General features: G+C 42.2%; 3 protein-coding genes across 3 annotated transcripts in view; 2 read left to right on the top strand and 1 right to left on the bottom strand.

Moving 5' to 3' along the window:
- Nucleotides 1–2033: 2033 nt before the first annotated feature.
- On the top strand, nt 2034–4683 carry LOC121835877. Its single transcript, XM_042290420.1, has 6 exons — nt 2034–2261; nt 2404–2608; nt 2719–3118; nt 3211–3344; nt 3453–3517; nt 3578–4683. The coding sequence occupies exons 1-6, from the start codon at nt 2034–2036 to the stop codon at nt 3971–3973; spliced, it is 1428 nt and encodes a 475-aa protein (XP_042146354.1). The 3' UTR covers nt 3974–4683.
- Nucleotides 4684–5377: 694 nt separating this feature from the next.
- Nucleotides 5378–10510, bottom strand: LOC8029729. Its single transcript, XM_040214894.3, has 4 exons — nt 10329–10510; nt 10037–10216; nt 8642–8819; nt 5378–6433 (listed from the first exon to the last, which is right to left on the bottom strand). The coding sequence occupies exons 1-4, from the start codon at nt 10508–10510 to the stop codon at nt 5390–5392; spliced, it is 1584 nt and encodes a 527-aa protein (XP_040070828.2). The 3' UTR covers nt 5378–5389.
- Nucleotides 10511–13497: 2987 nt separating this feature from the next.
- LOC120840931 (neuronal acetylcholine receptor subunit alpha-7-like) overlaps nt 13498–22585 on the top strand; it is a 101740-nt gene continuing 92652 nt past the window's right edge. The window contains exons 1-2 of the mRNA XM_042290419.1: nt 13498–13564; nt 13988–14127. Of these exons, the coding sequence (XP_042146353.1) occupies nt 13498–13564; nt 13988–14127 (207 nt within the window). The remainder of the gene's footprint in view (nt 13565–13987; nt 14128–22585) is intronic.

Below are 22585 nucleotides of genomic sequence, written 5' to 3'. Positions count from 1 at the left end.
CACATGAATTATTTTTCTTTATTTGCACTGAACACCTGAATCACAGACCCCTTGACTGCCCCAGAGCCTTATATAACCTGCATATTGAAGGTAATCATTTGGCCGGTGGCCCCCTCAGGACTTATTAAGGTTCCAAGTATTTAAACTCCTCCTCAGGAGTCTCTCAAAGGGAAAACAGTCTTTCGAAGTTCCTGGACGATATCTCTTACTAAAAAGCATTGGTACTACTAATACTAATTTGGCGCAGTCGCTAAAACAACATCCACAACAACGGTTTCTATAAGAAATATTATGGCTTCTCTGCATAGGACCCTTCAGGACGAAGCGAGCAAAGGCAGTTTTTACGCTTTCAAATAGTTATATTGCTTTTCTTTGCTAGTTGACTATTCAATATGGTCATTATAGTCACTATGGTCACTTACACAGTCAGAACGGCAGGGCATGCCTTTCGAGCTCCTGGCCTCCACGAAGGAAGGCCCCATGCCTTCCATCGTGCTTTGACTGCACGCGCGCGCTCCAGGTGCGCGAACGCCGAAGCGTTGTCAAGGGTAGTAGGCTCGCGCTGGAGGCGGAACAACTGAAGTTGCATCCCGTTCTCACCTTGTCAGAGACTATTGAAAAACGCAGCAACTTTTGACTTCAAGTCGAGGTGTACAATTTTCAATAAAATGTCAACAGAAAGCCTGTAGCTTTTCTTATGACACTGGCTACAGAGAGTCAACAGTAAATTTTCATCGCGAAGTAAACTGAACGTCTGCACTCATTTTGATGACACTGTCAACAGAATGTCAGCAGAAAAAAAGTCAACATAAAGTTAATAGAAAGTCAACAGCTTTTCTTTTGACTCAGGCTGAAGAAAATCATCAGAAAAGTTTCAACACAAAGTCAAGAAACTTTCTGCTGACCCTGTCGACAGAAAGTCCAAGTCAAAAGGAAGTAATCAGAGTCAACAAGAAGTCAACACGTTTTCAATAAAAAGTAAAAAAACATTTTTATAGGGGTACAAATCGTTTTAGTGAGATCGCAAATCATTCAAAAGGACAATTTTGTGGTCACTTGTGTTAATTATTGATGGCGAGAACGACAAGGAAGCACCAGCGATAGTAATTTTGATAAGTGCATCGCGCGACACAGTTTCAGTTCAGTTTATTTATTTTCCGACGACCGAAAGAAACATATCTCCTACTAAGTTATGCATTGAAAATTACAATATGAGAAAGCCCGTTGTAATAACACACATAGTTGTTTTATAAGCCTAGTAAGCTGTTTAATAAATGAAGTACTATTAAAACAAATTGTCATTGTCTGGCGTCACTGCTTTCTTACACAAGGTTTGTCACCTTACAGTTGAAAGTTTTGTATTACATTTGCGTGTAAATAAAAAAATGTCTCTCAATGACCAAAAAAGCAAAAACCCAAGAAAAAAATAAAAAAATAAACGGCGACGATGGCGTTCGAAAGGAGCATTTTCATCTTTCGTTGTTTGCATATGTACAATATCCACAGTTCTCAAGCGACTTCGGAAAATGCTTTTGAGCTTTGATTTGGTGTATAAAATCTCATGAACACGCTTTGAGCTTCTGAATTTCTTCCTCTCCTTACCTATTGTAGGCAATTACAACGCTTTCTTCACTCTTACCTAAAGGTAAACTGAAGCGGTTTTCTATTTGAGTAAAAACAATTAAATGGAATTCATTTGGCCTCCAGGCTCACGAATATTGAGATTTCTTGTTTCAATATTCAGCACGGAAGTAGCAGAAAATCATTTTCAATATACCACTGAAGCCCCATGTTCCCGGAGCGTTACGTCATAAAAGGAGTTTTCGAAATCTCCGCTTTCGCGTACCTTCAGTGCGTATCAAAGCTATGCATGCGCGCTCCTACTATTTTTAAAAATGTAAAAAAAGACGTCACGACTGGTGTTTGTGTGTGGAATATACCCTCCGGGCGGCCACTCCGGCGCCACCGTCGCTTGCGCTCGCCAGCGCCGCCCGTGGTCGACCTAAGAACGATTGGTATGTTCCCATCTGAAAATGGCGGCTCGCACGTGCGATCCGACGGTGCTCTTTTGCGGCTTCAGAAGGATTGACAAGATCGCAGAATATTTCAAAGAAAAGTCACTAAAGTTAGGGGAGCAACTTTATGCGGGCCGTCACGTGTTTGGCGTGAAAGAAGAAGTCATTCATCCCACAGCTCCCAGCGAAGTTGTAGGGAAATGCCTCGCGCAGATGAAGTCTGCTGTGTACAACGTCCGGCTTCAGGTGAGCGTGCCACCCGGTTCGGTTTCGCGTACCCCACCTCCACTCCTCATTTGTTGTTGTTCTCATTTCTCGGTTCAACCGTGCATTACACACATTTCTTTTTTTTTTTTTTTTTTTTTTTTTTTTTTTTTTGCTACGGCAGCTTTCAGCGCACCCGAGACTCATCGTGGGCGCGAGCTGCACCTGCAAGGCTGGCGTGCGTGGGTGGTGTAAACATGGAGCAGCGCTCGCGACTTTTGTGAACAGCGAGAAGCACACTGCGTGCACGGACCGCCCTTGTGCCTGGGGGAAGCCGTCCTCGCGGCCCGTTCTCGACAAAAAAAAAAGGATTGATGAGCTCTTCCCACGTAAGAAATCTAACAGCAACCCCAAACGCGGGGAAGAAATACATATATATATCTTTGACAAACCGCACTCATGCTTTCACAATCTATTTTGATACTGCCACTCTTTCCAGGCTACAAGAGTCAGCTTGGCAATCCTGTGGTGACGCCGGCTTCACCATCACTGCTGCTGCTAGGCCATTTTGGTGAAATAAGGTGCCCCTTGGCTGAGGTACTACAGGCAGAAAACAAGGATGATGTTGACAGGGACTGCTTCACCCTCTTGTCAGAGATGGTTAACGATGTGGTAGATCAGTGCGACACCGAGATGCTGACTGACCTACTGAAAGGAGAAAAAAAGGTGTACGGAGTGATGAAGATCGTCAACCTCCTTCCATTACGCATACAGAAGCATGATCCACTCCTGGATATGACGCAGGAGAGCCGGGCACTCTACGAAACATTTGTCTGTAAAAATTTCGACGAGATTTTGGAGATCGCCCTCATGACAAGGGGTCAGGCAGCTGCCAGCAGGTTTGTATTAAAAGATAACATAGAAAACAGTGTCTTGCATAGGTAGGTGGTTGATATGACAAACGCTTTATTTGTCCTGCTTGCAACTACAGGTGGGCCCAAGAGCGAAAATTTCGCTTAACAAGCACGAAAGCCCATGGAGTAAAGACAAGGCGGGCCAAGTTTCATCGGCTTGCCAACTCCTTGGCTCATCCCAAGACCTTCACTTCGGCTGCCACATCATATGGTAATGAATACAGCAAGCCCATTTCTCTGGAGCAAGGGTGTAGAAAGCTGTTCCCCCTACTTTAATCTTGTCAGCAGGTGTGACAATTTTTTTTTTGTTCAAAACCAGGCAGGGCAACCGAGGGCAAGGCACGGGCAGTGTTGGCGAGAGCTCTTGGAAAACCCGTGCACCAGGTAGTGTTTCTGGTCCTGAATTTGTGAATAAAACAGCTAATTCAAAACAAATTTGTGCAGGTTGGACTCGTGATCCACCCGGATCAACCATGGCTGAGCTGCAGTCCAGACGGCATTCTGTGCTGCGACGATGGGTACCGCCTAGTGGAAGTGAAGTGCCCATACTCTCTTCGAGATTCAAAGTTAATTGACTATCACAAAGAGACGAGCTTTGTGAAATACGTCAAGTATGTAGATGGACACCTCGTCCTGAAAAAGAGCCACAGTTACTACACTCAGGTTATGGTCATGATGTATATCTTGAATGTAGTTGAAACATATCTTTTTGTGTATTCAAAGAAACAGCACATCATTGTCACAGTGCCCCGGGACGAGCAGTTCCTTGCAGAGTATGTCCCGAAACTAGAGAATTTCTACTTTCGGTACATGCTCAAAGCATTCCAGAGAAGTGTCTAGCGACATTTGGGTGGTAACGCTGCAGTAACCAGATTTATATAGCGACAGCAACTGAGGTAAAAAATAGATGCTTAAAACCATGGGCCATCAATTACATTTAACATTAAAGAGACGCCGACACCCCCCTTTTTTTTTTTGTCCTGCCAGGCAATTTATTACGACGTCAGACTACCCAATCATTATTTTGCTACAGTGTCACATATATTTTTAATAAAGTCAAGTAGTGCCACGGCTCGAAACCGGAACTGGACTGGGGAGGAAAAGGAAATATAGAGGTGGAGAAACATACCAAAAGTCATGCGACTGTGGAACTTTTTTTTTTTTCTTTCAATCGCCGTATTTGCAGTTTTTCAGAAGTCACAACAAATGGGTATCATATTTTGTGTCCATTTTTAGTATTGAGTGTGTGCCTTCGGTGACCCATGACTGGTTGGTTACCTTTGGTGGTTGTGTCTAAACCATAGAAAACGGCACCTAACCACGGAAAAGAGAGCGAGCGCAACTGAAACCAGCCGGTTCTCAATCTGCGGTTTTCGGGTGGAAAGAAAACAAATTTCAAGTTGCACATTGTGTTCTGGGTAGTTAGGCGAGGACGAGGTGTTCATCTACACACAAGAGAAGCAGAATTGTTTTATTTTTTATCAATCAAAAGGACAATTAAGTACTGTGATATACAATGTAGTGTTTGAAAAACTTTGTTTACTGTAAAAGCAACCAAGACAATAAATTCACTGAAAAAAGCTTTGTGCAATGTGTCATACAATACAGAACATCACTTTGGGAATCAAAGTAGGATGCAGAGAAATCAGATATACAGTGAACCCTCACTTGAGCAAACTCCAAGAAACCCAAGGAAATGGTTCACTAAATTGAATATATTCACTAGAATATGGAACAGCATACATCAAGTCACAAGTGTGAAATGCAATTTATGGAGTCATGTACATTGATATATACAAAGTAAATAAAAATTACATTGCTGCTTTTCTCATTTAAAAAAAAAATAATATACATATATTCTTTATATGCCCCGGCACTCTCAAGGCGCATGAAGTAACAAAACTGTCCAGAGATAGTTTTTTTTTTTTTTGTACTTCGCCAGGCACAGCTTGTTGCTGTGACAAACCCATACCACAACGGCATAGTCCACTGGCTTGAAATATCCTGTGCTTCACTTCACTAACATTTTTGCATAAAACGCATAGAAAAACCGCTGGGGATTTTTTCAAAGTTTGTTGTTCTGAAATATTTGTTCAACCGACGTTCGCTCAAGTGGGAGTTTACTGTACAAAAATATCTGACAGGCTTAGATATTGCACTAACAAAATTAGATATTGCACTACTTCAAATAAGCCACATGGGAAGTAAGAACAAACCTCGAAGCACACAAGTAGAACAGCATTCTAGGTCGCAGAGTCATTTTGCAATAATTGGTGGCTGCAAATTCACGAGTACGCAGCACATGCGTACAATGTCCGTCATACTAGGAATAAGTTCGGTCGGGACTCTGCTATTAAGGATATTGAAAACTTTGACCCTCTGAATGGCCCTCTCGACATGAATTCGCACCTGTGCAACTTGATACGTCATCTCCATCTCCTCATTTGTGAACTGCAACTGGCCTTTCGAAAATGGGGGAAACACCATAACCCCATGCTTGTTTTCAACTGGCGCCTTGATTCCGGGAAAGCCTTTGTCGGCCAGCACAACATCTCCTGGTTCTATGTGTTCCAAAAACCCAGAGTCTATGGTTATGTAAGTGTCCGACGTCCGACCCCCATATGCATCCGAGATAAAGGTGACAGTTCCATTGGGAAGAATGGCAATTAAGAACTTAACCGTGTGGCATCCTTTGTAATGTGAAAAGAGTGCCCGCTGTTGTTCTATTGTTGCAGGAGTTTCCGTCCTCACCTCGGTGCAGTCAATAATGTACCGGCACCTAGGATAGTGTGCTTTGAAGCACTCTGGCATCGTTGCCTGTACCGCGAAGAGAGATGGATGTGGAATCCAAGAGCTTGTGGCAGAGCTCAGGTTCCTCAAAATGAAAAAGAAGATGCGTCTCACTGTCGTCCTGTGCACGCCAAAAAGCACGCCAATGCTCGTGAATGAAATGCCCAGCTTCAACTTCACGAGAAATATGATCAGTTTGTTTTCAATAGAGACATCAGTCTCCCTGACAACGATAGAACAAAGCAAATGCAGTAGCAGAGCGAAAACATTTGTGCTCACCGAGCAGAGCTCTTCAAGAGCACCAACCTTCCCCACAAGAGAATCATGCCCAGCAAAAATGCAGGTACGGCTGTCAGGTCCCACAGCTATTTCTGCACGTTCTGTTGATGCTTGGACAGCAACACTTTCAGTGACAGCATGGGACACCTGGGTAGATGCCTCACCATCCGATGCGACGGACAAAAACAAGCTGCAGGCTCCAACTCCGCCATCATTTTCGGTCTGTGTGAACTGTAAAGAAATATAATTTTCATGAATCTGCTGCATGTGCTATAGTTACAGGTTAAGAAAAGTTTTCGTGGGAAAGGAGAACAGGGGAGGAGGAAGCAGACAATGCTGAAAGGAGACAGGGAAACCACCTCCTCTCTTCAGCATTCCGTCTGCTTCCACCTCTCCAGCCAGAAACCTTCTCTTAACCTGTCATTGACTTTACAACGTCAGTCATAATTTGGTAAAACCATGCAGGTGAATGCAGTATCGTAAGAAAGTTATAAGCTGGGCTAATTGGTGTAGGCTAGACATAATGTAGGTAAAAAAAAGCGTGTAACGACAAGGTTTAAGGAGAGGGACAAGCATGCTCATCTTGTTGAGACCAGTGCAAGCTTCCTCTACGGCGATGCCTTCATTTCGTTCATTTAATGGTTGCCCTTGTGACAAGGAATGTCGCAAAATCGTTGTGGTGTACGTGCTTCTTCGTGGTGGCATGGCAACGCAATGGTCACACCACTGTCGATGCGATACGCTACGTGAAATACTTGAGTGATGCCACCTCCATGCTGCGTCAGCGGACTCGGCCTGCTAGTGTGGCGCCTTCAAAGCAATATTTATTTATCCGTGAAGCGGGTGCACTCGCCGAGTCTGGTCATTGTGATCAGTCGGTGGTAAATCAGGTGAGCAGTAATTGACTTGTCCTATCAATGGCGCACTTGATCCTGCCATAGACAAGATGTAGGAAATTACCAGCACCTCGCCTCGTGCGAGATAACAGAGGTCTTTGGACGGGACGATGCCGTCCCGTCCAAAGAGCAGCGTGCTCGAAACCAACGTTGCCGATGTCGCCATATAGACCTAGTCGCGGAGCAGACGACGCAATACCTCCGCAGGCTCCGCATCTCCCTGTTACAGCCCTTGGGCACTCTGACTAAGAAAGGTAGTAAACGCAATAGTGTCACCAAGTGTCAACGCTCGTAATTACGGTATGCATGGCCATAAGGAGGCCGATGATGTCGAGGGGTGTGACGAATGTCCCGAGACGCACCATGCTCTTCGATGCCTGATTTTGAAGCTCAGCAGAATCAAACATTTACAACGAAAAATACAGCCATTCATTTGAAATATAAGCATGCGATTGTCATTAGCAGGCAGAGTTGATCATGTTTAACTTATTTCTGAACACGATAGTTATATTTTGGTTTTTATTCACTACCGCCTTAAAGGGGCCATGAAGGAAGTTTCGAAGTTTTATTCTACGATTGAAATGGACGTCAGGCACGTCTCAGATACTGTTGACCAAGTTCTAGCCCGAACAGAAGTTTGGGTGCCGCACCAATCGAGCAAACAGGCGCGGTAATAATAGCTCCGGGAACGATGCCCGAGACCCCACCGAGGCGGCGGCAGAAAGGTGAACTAAAGTGCGCCGTCGAAGCGTGACGACAACGGGCTCCTCGTCTGGCGATTGGTTCAAACGATAGACGCGCTCTTGGTTTCGATTTCGGTGGTGAGATGTGATGAAAAATTTTTATTTGAACGTTGGATAATCTTTTTTTGAAGGGTTTCATACCGTGTATAAAAGCCTAATCTGAAGCGATCCCTCCGTTTGTCACTGGTTGAACGCACCCTGTACTGCTACCTCGGGCGCGTAACAAGCATCGAGCAACCATGGACAAAAAAAAAGAAAAAGGTACGAGCGCCGGGGGCGGCGACTTTTGGTTTTGGTTTCGTGCGTCGTCTCGTGTTCGCTTTGCAAACTGGTGTCACCAATCATGCCGCGTTTATGTGCAGTAGTAGGATGCGCGAAAGGTCGGCTAAAGACGTGCGGTCGATCGGGCGACGTTGTCGTCCATTTCTTCCAGGTTTTCTTCACAGACCGCCGTGCACTAGAGCGAACCACGGGAACCACACTGAGTGTGCACTAAATCCTACCGATGCCGACAGTGCTCTCTGATGTCACTTCTCTTTCCAGAGGCGAAGGAAGAAATCTGAATGTTTGTTTCGGTTTAGCAAATTTATTTGCAGGTACAGAAATAAGAGTCGCAACGTTGTAGAAACAAATTGTGTGGCATGCTAGGACCCCAATGCTTCCGAAAACACCTTTAAAAAAAATTAAATTGCCTTCATGGTCCCTATAAGGACCCAAGGCTAGCACGCGCATTGCACTGAATGATATTAAGAGAAAAAAGAAAGGGGATTCAAGAAAACATATCTTCCAACTTGACTCACTGCGTTAACACTCCACACGGCGTCTCCCTCTGACAGTGGCGGTTCAGCAGAGACCTCCGGACCGTCTTCAGTGGCCGAGTTCCCAGCTGCTGTAGTCGAGGGCCCAGCTAGTTCCCCCCTTGAAGCTGCAGGTTGTGAGGAAACACCTGAGTTTCCCCAGCTCCTCCTGTTTTGCCAGCTATAAGTCGAAATAAAAATAATATTTTACAATGGTACGCAAACAATTACAAACCAACGAACAAAAGTTTGTTCTGTGCATCATGACTCACCTGAATGATATTGAGTTCAGTTTTATTTTCTATACTTTTGTGTTGGCTTCACTAGACCACCCGGACAGAAGCTACGCTTCATGCATGCTCAGCCATGTCAAATTAGGTGGTCAAATTAGTTGCAACCTCTAGCTAATCATTTCTAGGCGAGACAGTCTTGTTACAATTAGGGGTGCTGCAAATTTTTTTAACCGAAGGTTGGACGACCAAACTAAGCAATGAGAAAACGCATATGAATGCAAATATTGCCTTGAAGCTTCACTAAAATGCTCTCAGGTGGCGTCTCCGTACACCTCAAAAACTTTTTTCTGTTTGTAACGGATGCCGTAGGTAATTGACTTGTTTTAGTTTCGCCAGATCGCTTAAGGCTCGTCAGGACTTAACCATTTAGCCGCCCCTGGTCGTTTCGATCTGATGAGCATCATACAGCAACCCGAACGTGTAATCACTGCTGCATGATGGGTGTTGAACCCCCCAAGCTAACAGTCATACTCCACCTACAAACATTGCTCCTCTACAGTGGGAAGATGAGTTGCACCCATTTGATTGGCTGACGAACTTCACGTCAAAATACCGCCCTGACACTTTTTTAAACATGAACCCCTGACAACGTTATTCGAAATTGGAACTGTGGAGCAGATACTTCTGTGGCAACAATACTTTGCACACATGCACTTGAAAGAAATTGAAAATCATTGAACTGTACGATTTTAATTTCCAGAGAAACAAGAAATCTTCGAATTTTTAAAACTTCCAGTCCACAAAAGTTTGAAGACTTTGAACCCAAACTTCTTGAAACATAATAAACACAATGCCCCCCCCCCCCCCCCAAAAAAAAAAAAGACGAGAAATTTTGCAAGCATCGAAATTTGCAAATTCGAAACTCGGTGGTGTCCGAAAATTGCTACCATTTCGAATTCAAAGCTCAGTGAGAAATTAAACAAAACAAAAATTAATAAAAACTTTTTAATTTAAATTTTACTGAGATTTGGAAATCTTGAAACCTTCTGGACTGGAACCTCGGGTGGTTTGCGAGTCGTCGAGAGATGAGGCGCAACAAAACGTTTGCGCTTCACGCGTTACGGGGTTTTCGATTTGTCGCACCAAGTAGATTTTTCACACTTACCGTGCATATCGTTGCAGTTGTGTCTCCGTCGTCACATTGCATCTCGCCTTGTACGACGAAGGGAAGATCGTGGGGATGTAAGCGGGGTGCTGAGCGATGGAGCTTTTTTTGTTTCCTACGAAGTGGCAGCTGCAAATCCTGGCCTGCCCATTCGCGGGTTCCCAGGAGTCTCCGTCTCCGCTGTACACAAAAATGCAGTGTCTAACTGTGCCAGCGAGAAACAATTCTGTATCATGGAGAGCAAACAAAAACCGAGAAGCGACAAAACTAAAAAAAAAAAAGGTTTCCTTACGTTGCGCGCCGCACCGCTGCAACCCATTTCCGTCGACGCTCTGCCTCGTACGGCTTTGCTGGAAAGCGGTAAAACTCTACCACTGGGAGCTTCCCAGCTGTGTTTCCGTAGCTGTTGTGGCAATCGTAAACACAGCAATAAACAGAAGTGCGCTTTTTCGCCTGCGTTGTTGCGGACGGCATAACGAAAGCAGCCGGGGTACGCCTGCACTTTACGCCTGGCAAGCCTAACGCGAAAGCAGTCGGGAAGGGCGGTAACATACCAATAGTTTTTATTTCGTCGGACAGATGGCGCCACGGGTTTTTTTCAAAACACCAGCGCCCGGAGCGTATACCTGACAAGCTTGCAATAGACCTTTCGCTATATTACCCAAGCATCCAAGAGAATGTTCGGAAAGTAGGTACACGCGCTGCAGGTGCTCTCCTACCCTATACAAGAAAAAAACAAACAAAAAAAACAAGTAAATCACCAAAATTATGTGTCCGTGGAACACGCGTGCGAAGTGCCAGTTGTTTTAGATTTTTGCTTTCGATCAGTTAGAGGTGAAGACGCCAGCATATGCAGCGCGTGTACCTACATTCCCGACATTCTTTTTGAAGGTTATTCAGCAAAAGGTATATTGCACGTGTTGCCCACCCAAACGACACGCGCTTGGCGGCCAAGATATCCAGGATTGGGGAAAGGTTTTTCGTGTTTTCACGGGTTTAGGTACATCTTCGGTAAAAACGAGCGTGATATTCTTATTCACGGGACAAAAATACTCTAGAATTCACCTCTAACTCGTTTTCTTCAATAACCTTCTCGGCTTCTCTTCAAAGGGTAACAATGATCAAAAGTCGAACTAAACTAAATGAAGAATATCGACTTACAGAATCTAAATACGAGCACTGCCAAAATACTACGCTGATCGGAAGTCGCGACCCACTCTAAAACCGATGTTAAAAATGCTACCACTAGCTTTTCAACGAGCACTCAGCCGGTTAACTTTTTACCAAGCATACTTGTACCCCGATGTTGTGTTCGTACTGATGGAGGTTATGTGGTTGTACTGCCATTTCTTTTGCGGTGTATTTCTGCTGCGTTTTCAGCCGTCCCATCAAAAGATTTCCGGTTGTTAAGTTATGCCGTAAGCCGGGGTCACACTGCTCATACCCCCTCCCCCCCGCCCCCCCCCCCCCCCCCCCCCCCATCCTACAAAAGACAGTCTGCAAACACGAGTCACCGCAATATCCATGGTTCGAATGCCGCGTGGTGACACGTTTTCTCATTGAACTCATTGCCATTCGGCATTCGAAGCACGGATCTTGTGGTGACTCGCGTTCGAATGTGTATGCAAAATGTCTTTGAATAATGCATAAGCAGTGTTACCCCCGGCTTTATGGGCCGCCGTTTGTAAGTGCTCCTCAGCGATCGCGAACAATGATTATTAACTCCCCGCTCGCTCAAGCTCCATGGTGCCGAAGGTGGCATCTACTGGCGGCCATAGTTTAGTCCCTTCCTGCCGTGCGGGAGCTTGCGATTATTTTCGACAACGCTTTTGAAACGTGCATGGCACACCGCAAAGATCGTAGTTCTTTTCAGACGGTAAGTGGGGCTTGTTCTGACCCTGCGCTGAGCCTGCGTTCATTGAACTTGCATTGGCCGGCAACTTTAAGAACGTGTATAACTTGTTACAGACGTTTTATATATACGAAGCAAACCAGTAAAACAATCATGGCATATTACTTGACTGATCAAAACTGCTCTTCCGACTAAGCCAGTCGTACGTTTTGCTGTACCACGGTACCAGCTTTACATTACGCGATGGCCATGTAGCTGATCACAAGGGCTACCTACCATCATGCCCGAGGCGACAGTTTCGGATTCGCCGTAGACTTTCAAAACAAAACTTTGAAATAAGATATCTATAGAACTACACAAGGCATAAAACAAAATTAGGCAACTTGTAATTCTGGGACACTTCCTTCACTGAAAACACTCTTAGTCCTAAAATTGAGAAAATGTACCGAAGTGACCCTTTAAAGCAATCTTTTTTATGTTGCTTGACTCGTTTTCCATCTTTAATATATATATAATTTATTTATATTTTATTTCAAATACTCTCAGGGCCATCGACATTACAGAACGGAGTGGGGGCCAGTACACTTTGATAATCAGTCGGAACGGTTTATAATATTTACGGCAGTTGTCGCTATCGGTGTGCGAAGATGGTTTTAGTCCACAAAACTTATTGGGAGGAGCGACCCTTGAAATCTATTAGTGTTTCATTTTGGAATGCCTACCCAATATATATGATCCAACCGTGAAGAAATATAAAACGGATGTTTCAGCAATCGATCTTGAAGTAATAGATTAGTATGGCATATGTTGTGAAAGAAACACAAGCGAGCTATTTTTAGGGAGTAAAGCAAGATTAGGCATTGATAGAGTGGCATTCATAGACCTTATACTGGTGGTTTGATGATATGTGTTAAGAATAAAACAAGCAAAACACTTTTATGCTGATTCTAGAGTATTAATTAGTTTCTAATGATCAGGCTTCCGGATGGCAGAAGCGTATTGTAATTTAAAGCGAACAAGTGTTTTATACAGAGTTACTTCCAGAGAAGGAGCACGAAATAAATTTTGTTTAAAATAACACAGCATGCGGTTATCGTGCTGCGTTATCAACATGTATCTACCAGGAAATATCTGCAGATATATGAACACCCAAGTATTTTTATAAATGCACGGAAGGTAAGGTGATGCTTACAAGAAAATAAGTTGGAGGAATATTAGATTAACACCATATACTCTGATGGCTTTGCATTTAGTCGTGTTAAGTTTTATCCCTTATTAGTCACACAAGTTAGAGAATGCGTTAATATCTTCGTGTAAATTCTGAGTATCCAAAGTGTTAGCAACTTCTCCGTAAATAAGACAATAATCAGCGAATAAACTAATGCAAAAAAGAAATGGAATATGGCAAATCATTGATATATATAAGAAACATTAATGGACCCAGTACATAACCCTGTGGTATACCAGAATTAACGAAAACAAGTGGAGATCTCCTATCATTCAATTCAATTCAATTTCATTTTATTTTCCAACACAGTGAGTGCCTGGGGGAGGCATACAGACAGCAACATTTTTTGAAGAAGTACCAAAAAATATAACGCGTAACAACATGAGTACACATAAACACCATGTGAATGTCTACAATTCTATGTGGCACAGGTCAAAACACTATACAAGTATTATCAACCGTTGATGGAATTATAAATGACCTAGATCAAATTTTCCCAGATGGAGTGTTTTCTATCAAAAATTATAATAAAGTTTTGAACACCAAAACTGTCCCATATACAAGATAGACTAATGCAGTATTATCTATTGATTATAGCGTGTTTTAGGTATTAAATGCAAAAACGAAGTGACACCATATATTTCCTCTGATAGCATCTCGTCGGTATGTCGAGCGAAGTATAACTGAAAAAATGTGCGACGGGCCAGCCACTCCCCCATATCGATTGTTGGACGAAGCGGAAATGAAATAGAAAAACTCAAAAAACTCAAACCCCGTCTTTTTTTACGGTTTGGATTATAATTTGTTGATCTGCATCATACTCTGGATATGTATATATATGACCCTCTGTTTGTCCTCTCTTGTTTTATAGATACGGAGCAAGGTGCCCACGAACGCCGGCTCCTCGGAGATCTTCTGGCCAACTACAACACGCTCGAGCGCCCGGTCTTCAACGAGTCCGAGCCGCTCATCCTCAGCTTCGGTCTCACCTTGCAGCAGATTATCGACGTAGTAAGTGGAACAACCAACGTGCTGGTTGCGACGAATATAGACGCTGCCTCCTAGTGAGAGGCTCTGTACTCGACCCTCAGCCGTGGCTCACGATCTTTGTAAAAGGAGTCCCGATCCTGCACGTCTCCTGTGATCGCTTGCGGCTGTGGTGCGAAGCTATCTGAAGTTTCCTAAGCAGTGCACAGTGCTTCGTATTTTTTGCTTATAGTTTGCTAAGACACTCTAGCAAAGGTTGTGCGTTTGCTGATCGAGTGGTCGTTTAAGTCGGCACTTTCGCAAAGCTGTTTTGTTGCGCGCGACGAAGAATGTTCAACAAAGTCTAGCTAGAAATCTAAATTCGTTAACAACAGCCGCGAGTGTGGATTGTCTTAAGTACTATTCACTTCCCAAAAAAAAAAAAAAGAACTTCTTACATTAGACGTCTTTTGCGCCATACCTTAATATTTACATTTTAGATAACTTTTTTTACTACTCTAAATTGTTTTTAATGTGATACATTGTTTGTGTATTAAAACGTATTCTACAAGCGCCAAACTGGTTTCAATTTGGTGGAAGATTACGGCGGATATGGCGATTAACGTGTAACCCAGGTTGGAGTGTCACGTTAAGATACTAACGTATTTATAAGTCAATCGGTGTGAGTTAGATTTCTCTCGTTTATATGGCAACAAAAAAAAAAACGATTAAAAAATGGAAAGTGAAGAGCTTAAGCTGAAATCTCCTTCTTTATTTTATTTTCATTTTACGTGGCAGATATTTATTTATTACATGCTGCGTTACTGCTATCCTAGGTCATGATACGTCAAGCACTGGTTATATCACCTATCGGTTTGCACCCTCTTTCCTCATTTTTGCCTCCGTGAACTCACCTATGAATGTAGCGCAAATGTAGTGAATTAAAAAAAAAATGAACTAAGCGTCAAAAAGCGGTCCAGGAGATGAAACTGGCTCAGGACTCTTTGAAATGCGTGTCAATCGTACACACGCGCAAACGCTCAATATAAACAAATTCGCAAAAGTGTACAATATGTATTCATTATATTCAATAGTTCGAAAGATGCACAACAGCATATTTTCTACCATAATTCAAACCTTATACCACATCCATCAAGAAATGGTTGCGTTTTGCTGACAGTTTGTTAACCAAAAAATAACAAGCGTCAGGTATTTGTGTGTTTACAAAATGTTGTTTATGAGCCGAAAACAAATATCACGACATGATGAACTGGCCCAAATCACCAACCTACATAAATATCACGATATATCGTGGCGTGAAATGTCAAGAGTAGCTGTCGGAGACAATCTCTTTTTTTAATTTTTTATAGCCACAAGACATGAAAGGGTAGCAGCGATAATGTATGAACGCTTTCTCCAGCGTTGTTCGAAGTCAGATGATTTGGTGAAAGGAGTTTTTGCGTGCGTACATTCAACACATATGACGACGTTTCCTGACTAGAGTCGTGGGCATCAGATGACAATATCCTTCAAAATTACATTAAAGGGGCACTGACACATCAAAATCATATTTTTTTTATTATCCGAAACGATTGAAAACGATGCCGGGACATTACCCTCAAAATTTGAGATTTGGGAATTCAGTATTCGTGAAGTAAAAAAACAATTTCCAAATGCCGAATTCGAAGTTCCCGCGCGATCGGCACCGGTGCCTTGACGTCAAAAATTGCGGAGACCTGAGAGTCCCCTTTCCTGTCACCACTCCCTGCTGTTGCCATGGCGACCCAAAGCGAGGAGGAAAGGAGCGAGCGCCCGGCGTTGCGGCGGACCGGTTTTGAGCGGTGTCGTCTGTTTTCCGTTGGAGGATACAAATCCAGGAGACGGCACCACAACGAACTCCCGATTTTTGGTCTTTCAAAAAGAAGAGCCGTAGTGCGTTCGCAATTGCGTTAAAAAACATGTTTTAGGATTGCCGTAATTAAATGTTATAGAGATGTCGCCTACAAAGCTTCTAAATTTCCTGATTTTTGACGTCACCGATCAAAAGAAGCGAGGAGGCGAGAGGCGGGAAAATCAAACGCCAAAAATAAAAAGGCGCGCGCGCGCGCGGGAAAATTTTTTTTCGCGATGCGTTTTTTTTTGCGTGTTTATGACTGCAACTTGCATCGTTTTAGACAATAAAAATAAATACGACCTTTGGGGTGTCAGTGCCCCTTTAATATATTTTTCCAATAGATTTGTTCTACGCTTGAGCTACTTATTTTAAAATTGACATATTATCTGACTTAAACTTACAGGTCGTGCAAAATATTAGGGTTCGACGGCTAATAAAACTTTAAAAAAAATGAAAGACGTTTACAATTTTATGTGATGCCATATTAGAGCGCAGCGGCGTAAATCTTCAACCACTGAGTTGCCTTTTTTCTCTGTCTTCCCTCTCCAAACAGAGAGAAATAAAGAGTTTGAGTGAGTTTGAGCTCTTGAGGAGGAGGAGGAAAGGGTACGGAGGGGAATTCATGGGAAATTTGTGGGACGATATCCCGGTAAGTTCTCCCCGCTAAAACTAGCGGGCCAATTTTCCCGCTAAATCTGTCAGAAAATATTTCCCCGCTAAATTTAGTAAAAAAAAATTGCCCGCTTAATTTGGCGGAAAATTTTTCTGCTAAATATGTCGAAAAATTGCCCGGGGAACTTGTCCCGCCAAACTTAGCGGGGAAAATGCCCCCCCTCCCCCAATTTAGCAAAAAAGTGTTTCCGCCAAATTCAGCGGGCAATTTTTTCTGCGACATTTAGCGGAAAAATTTTCCTGCTAAATTTAGAGATAAAATTCCTTGCTAAATTTGGCGCTGAGTTCTCCCGCTAAGTTTGTCGAAAATTTTTCCACTAAATTTAACGGTAAAATTTTTTCCACTAATTGTGGCGGAACAATTTCCCGGCTAAACCTAGTGAGAAAAATTTCCGCTAAATTTAGCGGGAAAAGTTTCCCACTAAATTTGGCGGAAAACTTTTCCGCCAAATTTAGAAACCGTGTGACGTCAGGAGGGTGACGTCACTCGTGACCATCGTGACGTCACACGTGACGTCACATGTGGTGTCATTATGGGAAAGGTCCCATAATGCAAGGAACGGTTACGCCGAAGGCAACGGCGACGCCGCTTAAGCCGGAAACAGGCGCCTAAAAGCTGCGCTATAAGAAAGTTACTATAAAGAAAACATTCCCTCGATAGGGTGTCATTAAAAGAAGAGGTAAGTTAGAGTCTCTTATAGCGGAACTACATCTCCCGCTACGCAAATGATTTAATCAGATGCAGCGCAAATACTTGTTGAGAGCCATGTCTAAACAAGCAAACTAAATTGATGCTAAGACAATTAAGATCTTTTTTCATATTCAGGTTAATTTTAGAGGACAGAGCGGGCGCTTCTTCCACCCTGGGAGTTCATTAAAAGCAGAGGCGAGCCTTTCAAGAACAGCTTCTGCACTAACCTGTTCAATTTTTGACTCCGCCAGACGTTTTATCTTCATATCACCGTAAATTCATCCCGACCTGTTACGAAACGCCAGCCCTTTCATAATGCGGCATCGCTCGACGTTGGTAGACTTAGCTTGAACGCGTGCATCGCCATGGTCTAAGCAACGCGGCTCTCCCCTAGTTTCCAGTCATTTTTATCGATGCGGCGGAGCACGACATGCTTCCGCTCGACTGATTAGCAGCGATTTCCAGCGACCTAATTGCTACCTCGTGGATTATCGGAGAATCACTGCAAAGAATTCGCGGCGAGCGTCACAACGCAATGAACATGCCCTTGGTTGTTGTAGCGTTCCATCGGAAGAAATATACACAAGTAAACAAAAGAAATGACACTGACTGCTTAGGCCAGATGAGAACTGTCAATATCGTGATATTTCGGTGTTAACGAGTTTTTGCAATGTTTTTTTCGTAAGTTGAGTTCCGGATTGCTCAAATAGGGCTACCTAGGGAAAATGTTTTATGATTACGCCGGGTGTTTTAACGAAGGCTTTTAAAAACCCTGATAAATATTGTGTTTGAGAAAAACAAAACCTATTTCCGGGAACAACGCCGACAGTCAGTTACCCAATTATGCATATATTGCCGGCTACTCAAAGCTAAAATGATCACTGAAACAGCTGGAATGTTTTCACCATGCTAGGTTGTGTACGGAAATCAAAACGACACCACGCAGTTGGACGGGTATAACCCAGAAATAGCATGAAAAGTGCCCAAACCGGACCATCTCATGACAGTGTTACGTTTGGAGAACACTGTGCTCCCACATTCTTAATGCGAGTTTTTTGTTTGTTATTCTTTTTAAGAAGAAGAAGCGAAGATTAAGGGGATAAACGTGCACAGCTTCTTATTAGGCCTAATTTGCTTGGCGAGGCGCCAACTTGAAAAAAGCGAACTTTTGTGTTAGGATACTCGGTGCATCAGTAATAACGTTGTGTGTTTTCGTCTCTAGTGCTACAGTATCCCGGATAGGACTTTTATAAGGTAGTATTTATAAACTGTTACTTATTCAAGCTAGGGAAATGTTTTTTTACTGTCAATTGGTTTATTTTTTTTAAATAAACAGGCCGGATATGTTTATGCAAACCTTCATATATTATGCATAACAAGCTTATTTTTTTGTTATATTAAAGCCATCCAACATATGAGTAAGTGCCAACGAATAATTAACAAACTGGAAAAACACATACTGTAAACAACTTAATTTTCGCACTGGCCTAAATTTCGCGAATATCGCGAATCGCGTGCAATTCGCGGAAACTAGGTCTCGCGAACAATTCCGGTAAAATGTAAAATCATTAGAATTTATATTGAGATTCCACCGCGTCGCAATTTTTAGAGCCCGCGAATTATTTCGAAATTTCAGCTTTGACCAAAAATCGCGAAATGTAGAGCCCGCGAAAAATAAGTCGTTTAGAGTATTTATGGCACAACTTAGTATCTTAAGATAGAAATGAAAAAAATAACGTATTTCCGATTGTACTGATTTGTGTATCCAAACCACATATACGTCTTTTATTGAACCTTAGGCCACACCAAAGGTTCTTCATACGAAAAATAAATTAGTGATCGATTTTCTGAGAAACTTGAAGAAGTTTCTATTTTTACGGTTTCCTCTTGAACTCAGTGGCTTTTTTTTTTCGTAGTTTAACTTTTATGGAATGATATAACATTGCGCTCGTTGAATAGGTATTTATTTAAGGTTGCAGTTGATGTATAATTTATGTCATAATATTGAAAGCTACAAAAGTTATCATCATCCAAACCTGGTAAATTATCATCAAAGAAGACAAGTTTTGAAGTTCTTATAAAAATGAATAACGCGATATTTTTGTTATCAACGGCTTGCGAGTCTAACGTAATTTAGAAAGCCATGTAAAAAGCATCATTCGTTTGAGTAAGGTATTTGAGCCTGCAGACGATCCCAAAAACGCATACTGTGATGATCACCCTGATTCCAAAATTCGCCTTTGGTCCTTTAAAAGTAAAACACTAAAATCAAACATATCACGCAAAAACGGCTTAAAAGATTTTTTCTATTGAAGGATTGGCCCAGCATATACAGGGTGTCAGAAAAGAAAATTTGCAGGTTTTCTTTACCGTAAAAATAAACTAGACATTGCCGAACGCTCATTCTTCATCCGAAGAAAGCTCTAGAGGTCACAACCATATGCCAAAGTTTCAGCCCGATCCGATAACTTAATCAAAAGTTTTAAGTGATTTTCTGAAAATTTCAATGGGAAAATAAAGCCCATTTTTGCCTGTTTTCGGTTTTTCGTGCCATAGAGCCAGATGTACTCCAAAACTCCGTCGGCCGCAATTCTCACATTGAATTTTTTAGAAAATCACGTATATCTATTGAATAAGGTATCGGATCTGGCTGAAACTTTGTGACCTCTAGTTGCGACCTTTGGGCGGAGAATGAGCGTTCGGCGATGCCTAGTTTACTTTCGCAGTAAGAAAAACCGCGTAAATGTTCTTTTGTGACACTAAGTATATTCTAATAAAACATTTTTGAGATGAGAACCTCTTTTTGTCCTACACGAATGGAAATGAAACCGCCAACCATCAGCCGGTTCCTCTGGCCTGAGAGAAAAGCTCTGCCGCATAAAGGGTCTTCTTGAGAAGAAGCCACCTTTCCGTACAGGGCAGGAAACCTGCGAGTAAAAATTGTTGCCATTTGAGACACTAGAAAACGGACTTTCTCGCTTTTTCTAAATACCTTGTAGCTAAATTTTCTATTTAAATATTATGTAATACGCTGTTATAATTTCCCTCTGTGCAGCAGCTGATAAAAAAAAAAAAAAACAGAAAATAGAACCACCTTCTCATGCGTGTGTCCCGCACAAGGAGTAAGTCTCTTGTTCCGTGTTCTGTCTCCCATTCGCGCCTCCAATGTTCATCGCAGCAACGCGCTTAGATTTGCAGTGAACAATGTGCATGTTATATTTTTGACAGTGTTAAAGTTCGGTGATATTTGTCGCTTCATTGATTAGCCCCGTGCCTGAAACAGGATACCGGCTTATGCATTAAACTAACTTGACCACAAGCATAGCGATGGCACACTAGGTATGCTCGCTACTTCAACAGCGTTCAAATATTGTGTCTTGGGATGGGAAGTACCAGTTTGTGTTAACTGCGGACGCATTGTAATAAAGTGGGAACTAACGTTTTCACGTTAAAATTTAAAAAAAAAAGATTATCGTTTTTTAGAATATGGTGTTTACGTTTGTCTATATTTCTCTCTGCACTAGAATCCTTTCGTAAAACCCGAATACATTTTTTTATGATCCCTCTAACCTGTATTGCAATACTATCCATAAGCGCGCATTGGAGCGAGAGGCGTGTTGTTTTATGTGTTATTATGTTATTTAGTGTTATTTTATGTCTTATTATGTTATTTAGTGTCATTTTATGTGTTATTATGTTATTTAGTGTTATTATGTTATTTAGTGTTATTTTATGTGTTATTATCTTATTTAGTATTATTTTAATGTTAATAAACGTGAAACTACCAACAGTTTATATAGTTAAACTAATGTGAGCGATCAGACGAAAATGTTCAATTAAGAACCTGGTCGCCATCACTCAACGACTCAGCATTAGAAATAACCTTCGGTGGTACTCTAATTTGGAGCGCTTCTCACTATATTGTGCACCAGATTTTGTGAGCTTCTCAAACCCCGCTTAGTTGAACTTTACATTATTATAATATTAACAATAACGAACATAATTTAGCTATATGAACGCCCTTAACTGTCCATGCTCTTGTGTAGTTGTAGGAATTTTCGCGAAAGATCAGTTCGTTATCGTCTGCACGGGTTAACGTTTATGTATTCACATATTAACTGCCTGGACTAGACAAGCTTTTTAGTCAAAATAATAATTTTTGGAACGGGATGATAACCGAAGTAAAAATAATTCATTAAAGTATAAGGATAAGTTTTAGATCATACGTTAATAAAAGTATCTTTGAAAATTTTAGGATAACGTTAAAAAGAAATTAAATTCAAAGAAAGGAAACACTTTACACAGGGTCAAGTAAAATAAAGGGCGACCGATCTCGCTAATGTAAATCTAATGCAAAAGCAAAATTAAGCTTCTCAACCTCGGGTCACGTCAGAATTCACAAGGCGACCACACAGATATAATTATTTATGTATGAAGACCGTGAAAAAAAAGATAAAAACATTAGGCAAAAATAATAACACACGGAAAGACAAGTGTTTGCCTGTGCTGTAAGTTTTAATTTTTTTCTTCTAGCATTCTGAAACATTTTATACATAATACATCCATTCCAACGGGCCCTCCTTTCAACAGCCGCCTCGGTGGCTCCGAGGCGAGGGCGCCGGCCTACGGATCCCCATGAGACGGGTTCGAATCCCGGCTGAGGTGCCCGCAATCTGACGGAGGCTTATTGCGGAGAAGACACCGTGTAACCGAGCTTTCGGTTGCGCGTCCAAAGATCCCCAGGTGGCCGAAATTAAACCTCAGTCCTCCGCTGGGGCGCGCCAGATGCCCGTCGTTGGTTTGGCACGCAAAACCCCCAAATTTGACCTCCTTTCAACACTTCTACAGACTTAATTAAATTGCGACGTGTATGTAACTTAGACCGGTTAAGCTAAATATATAATTCATCTAAGTTACCTTTCAATATTGTTTAGAAACCGAGGGCGTGTCTAGCTTAAATGAGGTAACCGATTTTAAAGAAAATTTAACCAGAATTTAACAAGATCTTGATTGGCATTGTATCTTCTCGGAAATGGCATTGTTAAAACCTAAGTTAATTTGGGTAGCAAAGAACAACAAATGACACCTCCGTTTTACACTCAGATTAAATTAATAGCGAAGATTTTTATTCCAGCTTTTTTTCGGGTTCGGCTAACGATAATAGCTATATGATGAGTTTGATAGGCAATGTACTGCTTTTACGATATTGGCTTAATTAACGCAATTAACGGGTGGAGTTCGCACCT

This window comes from Ixodes scapularis, unplaced genomic scaffold (genome assembly GCF_016920785.2).
Source record: "Ixodes scapularis isolate PalLabHiFi unplaced genomic scaffold, ASM1692078v2 PGA_scaffold1__304_contigs__length_218370807, whole genome shotgun sequence".
In the NCBI taxonomy this organism is placed as follows: domain Eukaryota; kingdom Metazoa; phylum Arthropoda; class Arachnida; order Ixodida; family Ixodidae; genus Ixodes; species Ixodes scapularis.
The sequence above is the reverse complement of the archived record's forward strand: the minus strand, read 5'-3'. Positions and strand labels throughout refer to the sequence as shown.

What these genes read in the sequence shown, in the direction of transcription:
- LOC8029729 (XM_040214894.3), bottom strand. Translation starts at nt 10,510, where the DNA reads ATGCCGTCCGCAACAACGCAGGCGAAAAAGCGCACTTCTGTTTATTGC. An exon ending in GCAGCGGTGCGGCGCGCAAC is followed by an intron (nt 10,217 to 10,328) that starts GTAAGGAAACCT and finishes TTTTGTGTACAG; the next exon opens with CGGAGACGGAGACTCCTGGG. An exon ending in CCGTGTGGAGTGTTAACGCA is followed by an intron (nt 6,434 to 8,641) that starts GTGAGTCAAGTT and finishes ATTTCTTTACAG; the next exon opens with TTCACACAGACCGAAAATGA.
- LOC121835877 (XM_042290420.1), top strand. Translation starts at nt 2,034, where the DNA reads ATGGCGGCTCGCACGTGCGATCCGACGGTGCTCTTTTGCGGCTTCAGA. An exon ending in TTCGGCTGCCACATCATATG is followed by an intron (nt 3,345 to 3,452) that starts GTAATGAATACA and finishes GTTCAAAACCAG; the next exon opens with GCAGGGCAACCGAGGGCAAG. An exon ending in TTGGAAAACCCGTGCACCAG is followed by an intron (nt 3,518 to 3,577) that starts GTAGTGTTTCTG and finishes AAATTTGTGCAG; the next exon opens with GTTGGACTCGTGATCCACCC.